The sequence below is a fragment of the Wolffia australiana genome, chromosome 14 (genome assembly GCF_029677425.1).
Source record: "Wolffia australiana isolate 7733 chromosome 14, ASM2967742v1".
In the NCBI taxonomy this organism is placed as follows: Eukaryota; Viridiplantae; Streptophyta; class Magnoliopsida; order Alismatales; family Araceae; genus Wolffia; species Wolffia australiana.
This window is the reverse complement of record NC_135848.1, coordinates 4,607,917-4,616,707: the sequence shown is the minus strand read 5'-3', so window position 1 is coordinate 4,616,707 and position 8,791 is coordinate 4,607,917. Positions and strand designations below refer to the sequence as shown.

General features: G+C 39.0%; 1 protein-coding gene across 1 annotated transcript; it reads left to right on the top strand.

Moving 5' to 3' along the window:
* Positions 1 to 288: 288 nt before the first annotated feature.
* LOC144712058 (protein indeterminate-domain 7-like) lies at positions 289 to 2,820 on the top strand. Its single transcript, XM_078586234.1, has 3 exons — positions 289 to 647; positions 2,247 to 2,355; positions 2,551 to 2,820. The coding sequence occupies exons 1-3, from the start codon at positions 289 to 291 to the stop codon at positions 2,818 to 2,820; spliced, it is 738 nt and encodes a 245-aa protein (XP_078442360.1).
* Positions 2,821 to 8,791: the final 5,971 nt, after the last annotated feature.

The following is an 8,791-nucleotide window of genomic DNA, read 5'->3' as shown; positions in this document are numbered from 1 at the left end:
ATATCTCCTTCTACCTTCTCCCTTTCACGTAATTCAAGCAATGGATTTTTTTTTTCCTTTAACTCAGTATTTTTTCAAGCGTTGGATAGTGCAACAACCGATTCGTTTCCTCTATTACTTTGTAATCGTCCTAGTCTCAATGAAGAAACCCAGCTCATCCTTTCTCATTCATTCCCTCTATACCTTGCGTTTCTTTGCAATTACGCTGTTATCTTGAGGGATTGTAAATAAGCTAACTTTGCTGCAGACCCGGAGGCAGAAGTGGTAGCTCTTTCTCCAAACACTCTGATGGCAACGAACAGATTCTTGTGCGAGATATGTGGAAAGGGTTTCCAAAGAGACCAAAACCTTCAGCTGCATCTGAGAGGCCATAACCTACCATGGAAGCTCAAGCAGAGGGAGGAAAATGGACTAACGAGGAAGAAGGTTTATGTTTGCCCGGAGGCGACTTGCACCCATCATCATCCCTCTAGAGCTCTTGGGGACTTAACTGGAATTAAGAAGCATTTCTGGAGGAAGCACGGAGAGAAGAGGTGGACTTGCACAAAGTGCTCAAAGAAGTACGCTGTGATGTCTGACTGGAAAGCCCATGCAAAGACCTGCGGCACTAGAGAGTACAAATGTAGCTGCGGAACCATCTTCTCAAGGTTCATTGTTTTTCCACAAATTCTCTATTTTATGCATTTTAGGAAGAACATCCCATTAACTAACTCGAAGAGCATAATTAGGGTATTCGCTTCATTTTGTATCCAGAACCTTTTTCATCTTACGAACTCAAGATGTACTCTGAACTGCTTCGTTCCCAAAGTTTTTAATAAGATATTTATACACTTTCGGAAGCATCCAAACCGCAGTGACACTAAAATTTCTTGCATTAGATGGTGTTTAGCTTGTTGGATTAATTTTCATAGGTGGATCATTATATATCATATTGTATATCATCAAAGCTGTTAATACATACCAACTAAAGAGATTCAATAAAGTCCAAATTGAATTAGGTCAGTATGGGATTTATGTACGTGTAGAGACAGTCCATTACATTTATATGAGAGGAATGGTTAGAATTGGACCTAAGAGGCTTAAGTTATTCTGGGGACATACACGTTGAATCTCTCTTTTGGGATCTCATTACCTTTTGAGAGAGATTTATTATGTGAAGTTCCAAAAGGCTTGTCCCACCTTCCACCAAAGTTCTCTTGTATCTGAAGTGCTCTGCGATGCTCAGGTATATTTTACGTCAGAAATTTCATACCTTTCATTTCTAAAGATTTGGAAAAAGAATCAGAAGGTTCTACCATAGCTCATCATTCTAAGTGTCGTCTTATTCATGATTGATCTTTGATCATAAGAATTCATGCATGGACAATGCTTGTGATATCTGATGATGAATATTCCAATCGCCATGAGATCTTTTAATCCTCTGTGGTGAGAAAAATTGATGCACAACTTGTAATACCTATTGAGCCAGCTCATCAAGCTGTCGCAGTTTTTTTTATCATCCTAAGTTAGAATAAGAAGCTCATGTTGAGGAAATTTGCCATCGCATTTTTACTTATTATTTTCTCTTTTGGCGCAAATAAATGTTCTTAGAGACTTCGTTTCCTTTCAAAGACCGATGTTACTAATTTTAGATGCACGTATAAATGCTACCAATCAAGGTCAGTTCTCATCTACCTAAAGGAGAAAAAGAAATTCATGTTCAAAGGATTTTCCTGCGCATTTTGCTTCTTTCGTTATGTCTCTGGCATGGAAAAGTGTTCGTCCAGAGTTTGCTTCGTTCGAAACGCCAATGTTTACACACCTAAGATGAACGTATACATGTTACCAGTTCAGAATAATTTCAAGCTCTCGAACTTTAATGTTCTTCCTAAAAAAGAATCGTAAGCTAATCTTCAAAGGATTTTCCGGCGTTTCTTGCTCCCTTTTTTTTTTTTCTATTTGTGGCCTCGAAAGTGTTCAAGGAGACATCGTTTTCCTTTAAAGTTCAACGTTTGCTAATCTTAGATGCACGTATGCAATTCTTCCCATCAAACTTAATTTCAAGCCATCGAAAGCTTTTATCTGATTCTTAATGAAGAAAAAGAAAGTCATGTTGAAGGGATTTTCCGGCCCATATTTCTCTGTTCTCTTCTCCTCCATTTCTAGTTTGACAAGGCATTCCCCGGTGCTTAATTTCTTTTCAAACGCCAGGATTACTTATTTTAGATGAACGTGCCAGTGAAAGTTACGCTTATCTTCTGTCGCAGGAAGGACAGCTTCGCCACTCACCGATCCTTCTGCGAAGCCCTCGCAGAGGAAAGCGCAAAATTTAACGCTTCTTTGCTCCCCATGTCTGCAGAAGCATCTCCAGACCAAGTCCCACAACTCTCATCCAATCACCTACTACAACACCATCATAATCCTCATCTATCTGAGCCACAAAACTTCTCGTTCAGTGCATGCCCATTTCCATACTCAGACCCTATCCCTAACCCTAATCTTGTCCCATCTCATCAAAACTCCCATATGGGGCTTTTTGGTTCTCCACCCATGTTCCACCAAACCCATCAGATACCCACTCCATTCCTTTCTGCAACTGCTCTTCTTCAAGAAGCTGAAGCAGGGGGCACTAGGTTGACAATGGGAGGCTTGTTTCCATGGCAGAGAGAAGAGTCTCAGCTTACCAGGGACTTTCTTGGAGTGACAGGAGAATCTGAACTTGACTTGCTGTCCATGATTGAATCTAGTGGGCTGGGCCATGGTCTACCAAATTTCATGGTCTCTTCTCAGCCACAACCTTGGACAGCACAGATCAGAGACCACCATCAGCGTTTTCCCTAGCTGCCTTTCTCTAGATAATGCAGAAACCTAGGAAGCAAGGACCCATGAAGGAAACCCTAATTTTTTTTCTTCTGTTTTCAGCATTTTGTTCTAGGAAGATAGAATTTTCGTAAAACTTGAGTTGATTTCCAGAATTTTTGGTTTGTTTTTAAATTCTATTTGATCTCCACTTTCATTATTTTTCCCTCCATGCCGGAAGAACTACGCGGATAATTGCCATGCATGGGGGAGCTATCTCCTTGATTAACATGATTGGCTTTCACGATTGGTAACTCATGATTCTCCACTTTCTAGGAGAAAATTGAGATTTGATAGACTACGGAAGAGAGACTGAAGGGGGTCGTAGAGACTCTTATTTTTTCTCTCTTTTTCTCTTTGTTTAAATCTTGGTTCTCTTTTTGCCTCAGTTCAGATGGTAGACTGATAAGACATCCGGATATAGGAAACTAGGGTTTAGGGTTTAGAGTATAAATTTGCCTTTATCTCTTCTAAATTTGCGTTTATCTCTTTTAAATTTGCCTGCCTAGAAATGAAGAATGTTAGAGTCACACGGGGAGTAAAACGTTTGCTGTGTTTCTCTTTCTCTCCATTTTTGTCGCTCAGCTGCCTCAAATATCTCTAAGTGATTCTTTCCGTGGACCAAAACCAGAAGAATATTGGAAAACGTTGAACCTGTGACTGGCAATCAAACATATTTTATGGATGTTCCGTGAAATTTCATCCAAGTATGATAGACTTTGTCTCATCTACTATTCATCTATTGAATTCAGTTCGTCTTACTAGCTATAGGTTAAAATTTTTCCTTGGGAAGTACTGAACATGTGTTCGTGTCAGCCAGCTAAGGGTTTAAAGTTGAAATAGCTAAAAGAGTGAAATATAGTCGAGGAAAGGAGAGAAGGAAGTAAACAACTAAGAGCAATAAAGTTCAACAAGGTCAAAATCATTTTTTCCCTACCAGGCATCAAGAATTCAAGGAGTTCAGTTATTTTATCAACTTCACGAGGAAACTGCATTTGGAAAAAAAAGCTATGCTATATCACAAACAAGATTGGAATTATCGTATGATTTCCTGTAAGATGTTGAGCGAGAATATTTGTTCTCTACCAAGCGACTAATAGCAACAGAGGGGGAAATCATGACAACCCAGGGCAGGGGAAATATTCAAAAGCTGGTTAGAGAAACAGACACAAATATTACAATCAAGATGAATACCTTCTCAGTAGAAGATCACTACATCTTTTCGCTTTTGTTTACCATTGTCCCTGTAGAGCGAAATAGAGAGAAGATAGAGTTGTGACGTTTGGACCATAAAATTACTCTTGTAAAACAATGATTGCTATACGCAGTACACACTTAGATGAATAAGTTGTTGGTTAAAAAATTAGCTGAATTGAGTCGTCCATCATGGTTTAATGAGTCTTTCAGCCAAGAAATATTAACATAGTAAAATGTTCAATTCTTGAAGATTGAATAGCCTTATTTAGGCTGTCTGAGTGGCTACACGAAACAACCTGGGTTTTGGAGGACAGAAAAGAGTCCACCCAAGTGATTATTAAGGAATATTATTTTTAGTAGCTTGCAGAATAAGATTTTTTAAGTTTCCTTTTAGGAAGAAAATTAGTGTGGCTGACTCGCATGTAAAGCATCAACTAGGTACTTCAACGAATTAACCGACCATGGATAGAGCTGTTAATGTGTCATTCATACAAATAAATCACTCTTCTCCAATGTAGGCTCCATTGTCACAACCATCATTCCCATCATTAAAATGAAGTTTGGACCCCAACCCCCAGTCTATAAACTTTTATTTTCCCAAAAGTCCTGTGGAGTATGGATTGGGATGGATGCTGTACTGGATACCGAAAATTTGATTTTCGGTATCCATTTTTTCCAATATCCAGATATCGGATAACAATATCCGACATCGGTATCCATCTCGATGTTGTCATCCACCTCCGTCTCTTAGGGAGAATGATGATATCAGATATCAGAGTTGGATATTGGATTTTGATATCCAACTTTGAAGGGTTGTGTAAAAATATAATTTAATCATCATAGTGCAAAAGTTTGGAGAGGTGTAGCAGAGAGCTTTCTAAATTGTAAAGTAACTCGTTTATTATATACCTCTTAAAGTTTTTCATATGGGATAACAGGATTCTGAGTTAAATATTAGACTTCGTATCCTATTGTCCCACATGGAAGAAAATAGAACTTTAGAGCTGTATTTATTAAACAAGATAATAATATATTAAATATCTATATTTATTACATATTAAATGAATTAATAATATAATAATCATTTATTAAAATATTAATAAATCATTTAATATACATCCTACTCGTTCAATATATACAGTTCAAAAATTCTGTTTTCTTCCATATGGGACAATAGGAATCGGAGTTTAATGTTAAACTCCGAATCCTGTTATCCCATATGGAAGAAACAAAAAATTTGAGAGGTATATAATAAACAAGGTAGAATTATCAGAAACATGTTACGTAGTTAACATAAATCACCTAAAATGATGATCAATATTTATTTTTTCAGTAGATACTGATATCGATATCCCGATACCAGTTCCTATATCCGCAAATCAAAATCCAATATCCGGTATCTGATATCCGTCTCGTCCTTACCCATTCGACATCCGTCTCCGATATCTGTCTTCACCTATCGGATGGATATCATCCGATATCAGATACTGTCCTATTTTTTCTGGATATCGGATATCGAATGTCCGATACCGGATATCCGACGGACAATCCCTTGTGTGCAGAATGGAAGTTTCCTGAAAGAACCACTAAAGTGCAAAAGAACTTGTCTTAACCTTAGCATCTGTTGAAAATGTCAACCCCCCCCCCCCCCCAGCCCTAAGTTTCAGGATTGTGGGGGTTGACTTGGCACATTCTAGAAAGTAGGATGACTTAGCACATCCTTTAAAATAGGATCGTGCCCAGTTTTTAGGGGGATTTAGGCCATGGGTTGTGCCTATAAAAGGCCCCCCATTTCTCTTGTTTTCTCCACCCCCAACATCCTAGATGTATTCTCTTTTCTCCTTCTGAATTAAGTTGAGTTTCTTGAAAGTTCATTTGAACTAGAAGTCTCTTCTCTCCTTCCCACTCTCTCTCCTAGAGTTGGTGCTCTCTTGACGGTGATGACGTGTGGAAGTGATGAGGCCAACAACTATGCCTCAGTAATTCTCCTCGTATTGTCTTGGGATCATCCTCAACATCTTCTGCAGTTGTTCACATCCAAGCACACTTCCGCTAGTTTTTGCGCGCCCAACAGTATGTACGAAAGAAATCCAAATTTCTCCCGTAACGTGTCATGACACGGGACACCTCCTATGGTAGTGGTGCCTCATCCGGTGATAGTGCATGGTTGTGTGTGCCATCAGTTCCCCCGGGGTCAGAAGAACTTGACTCTTACGAGTTGGCGCTAGGGAACTTGAATTGGATCAACATATATGGGCAAAGGCGTGCCAATCCACGATCAGAAGTCTTCCACAATCCACGAACGTTCCTCGATGGTTTTCCCCACTAATGAACAAGAAACCTCTGCACCGTTCCACCCTCAGTGAAAGTGATTACCTCATCCATTATGTCCTCGATGTTTTCATGCTAGTGGGTAGGTAATGTGGGGGGAGTGGACAAGTCAAACTCGTTCACCTGAAAGGCCATGGGTAGGGATGGGTCATTAGATGAAAGAGGTGGGGCTTTGTATACAACCAAATCCAAAACATTAAACGTGGAGCTTATCCCCCATGTAGAGGGTATACCAATGATATAGACATTTTCCCCTACTCATTTGAGGATCGAGAACGGCCCGACACTATGAGCATGAATCTTAGTAGCTTACTTGAGAAAGAATCTCTCCGGCATTACCCTCACCATTACCACATCACCTTCATTAAATTCTCAAAAATGACACTGCAAAGTTGTGGTATGTTTATATGATGCATTGCTACTCGTGATGCAATGATGAATTTCCTCATGCAGACTTCTAATATGCTTTGCAAATGACTCACCATTGTCTAAGACTCTAGCATGCAGTGACATGGGGATCAAATCCATAGGTTTTCATGGGGAATGACCATGTACAATTTCTAAAGGACTCATGCCGGTGGTACTATTGATAGATTCATTGTAGGCAAAATCGGCTCGCGGAATGATATTGTCCCAAGATTTGAGGTTATCCCTAACCAAAGAGACTCATATTAACAACCTCAGTTTGACAATCAGTTTGAGGATGGAAAGTAGGGAAAAACTTGAGTTTAGTCCCTAAAGATGCCAAAGAGTTTTCCAAAAGTAACTAGTGAAGCATACATCTCTATCGGATACTATACCCTTTGGAAGACCATGGAGACAGACAACTTCATTAAATAGAGTTGGGCACCACGAGAAGCGCCAGAAGTTTTGGGGCATGGAATGAAATGGGCCATTTTAGAAAAATGATCTACAACAACCATGATGGAATCATGAAGCTTAAGAGTGCAGGAAAGCGCCAAAACAAAGTTGATGCTCACGTCATCCCACGGTCTATGAGAGATAGGGAGAGGAGTGTGGAGACCCATGTTTGGCTAATGCACATATTTTGTCTCGACATTGAGATATAATATTTGCTACATCCCGTTTCAATGAAGGCCAAAAGAATTGATGTTCAACCGATGCGATAGTTTTATCTTGGCCAAAGTGACCACTTAGGCCTCTGGCTTGTTTTCCCAATCAAGAAAATATCTAAGAGATGTCTATGGGATGCATAGGTGATGATCATAAAAAAGTAATCCATTTTCAAGAACATAATCTTTGGTCTTAGGAGTGTGACCTTTCTCTAAGGAATCAGAGCAATCTACATAACTCTTTCAATTGTTCAAAACAGATCACCTCAATCTTCATAACATTTAGCAAGTGGGTTTGCCTACTCAATGCATCCACAACTAGGTTCTTAATTCCTTTTATATGTTCTAAGACAAAGGTATATGACCGGATGTACTCAACCCATAGATCATGCCTAGGATTTAACTTTTGTTGTAAATGAAGATACTTCAATACCTCATGATCAGAATAAAGAACGAATTCCTCAGAAAACAAATTGTGGTGCCAGTGATGTAGGGACTAAACAATGGCATAAAATTCTTTATCATACGTAGAGTATTTCAGCTTTGCATCATTTAACTTCTCACTAAAATATGTGATGGTATGATTTTCTTGACTCAAAACTCCATCAATTCCCAACCCGGATGCATCCATGCGACCTCAAAGACTTTACTAAAATCTGGTAAGTGGAGGATGGGTGCTTGGGTCATCTTAATCTTTATCTCCTCAAATGATTTCTCTGCTAAACTAGTCCACTCAAAATGGCTACGCTTGAAGCATTTAGTCATGGGTACCATGATAGTACTAAAGTTTGGAATGAAGCGGCGATAAAAGGTATCTAAACCATAGAAACTACAAATATCATGAGCGCTACTAGGAATAGGCCATGTAGTTATGACTTCTATTTTAGCAGGATCTACTGAAACTCCTAGTGCAGATAAGATAAATCCAAGGAATGAGACACAATCAACAAGGAATGAACACTTCTTAGGATGTGCATACAATTGTTTGATTTACTATAAATGAGTATATCATTAAAGTAAACTACGAAAAAATCCCCAATGAAAAGTCGAAGAAGGTGGTTCATTAACCATTGGAAAGTGGTGGGAGCATTCGATAATCCAAAAGGCATTACAATCCACTCATATAAGATATCCATTCATCTCCAAGACAGATTCTGACTTGGTGATAACTTCGAGAAAATCACTGAACTAGACATCATATCAAACATATCATCTATGCGTGAAATCAGAAACATATACTTAATGGTGATATTATTAATGGCTCTACTATCAATACACATGCGCCAACTCCCATCCTTTTTGGGAGCCAAAAGTGCAGGGACTGCGGATAGACTAAGGCTCTCTTGAAAGAA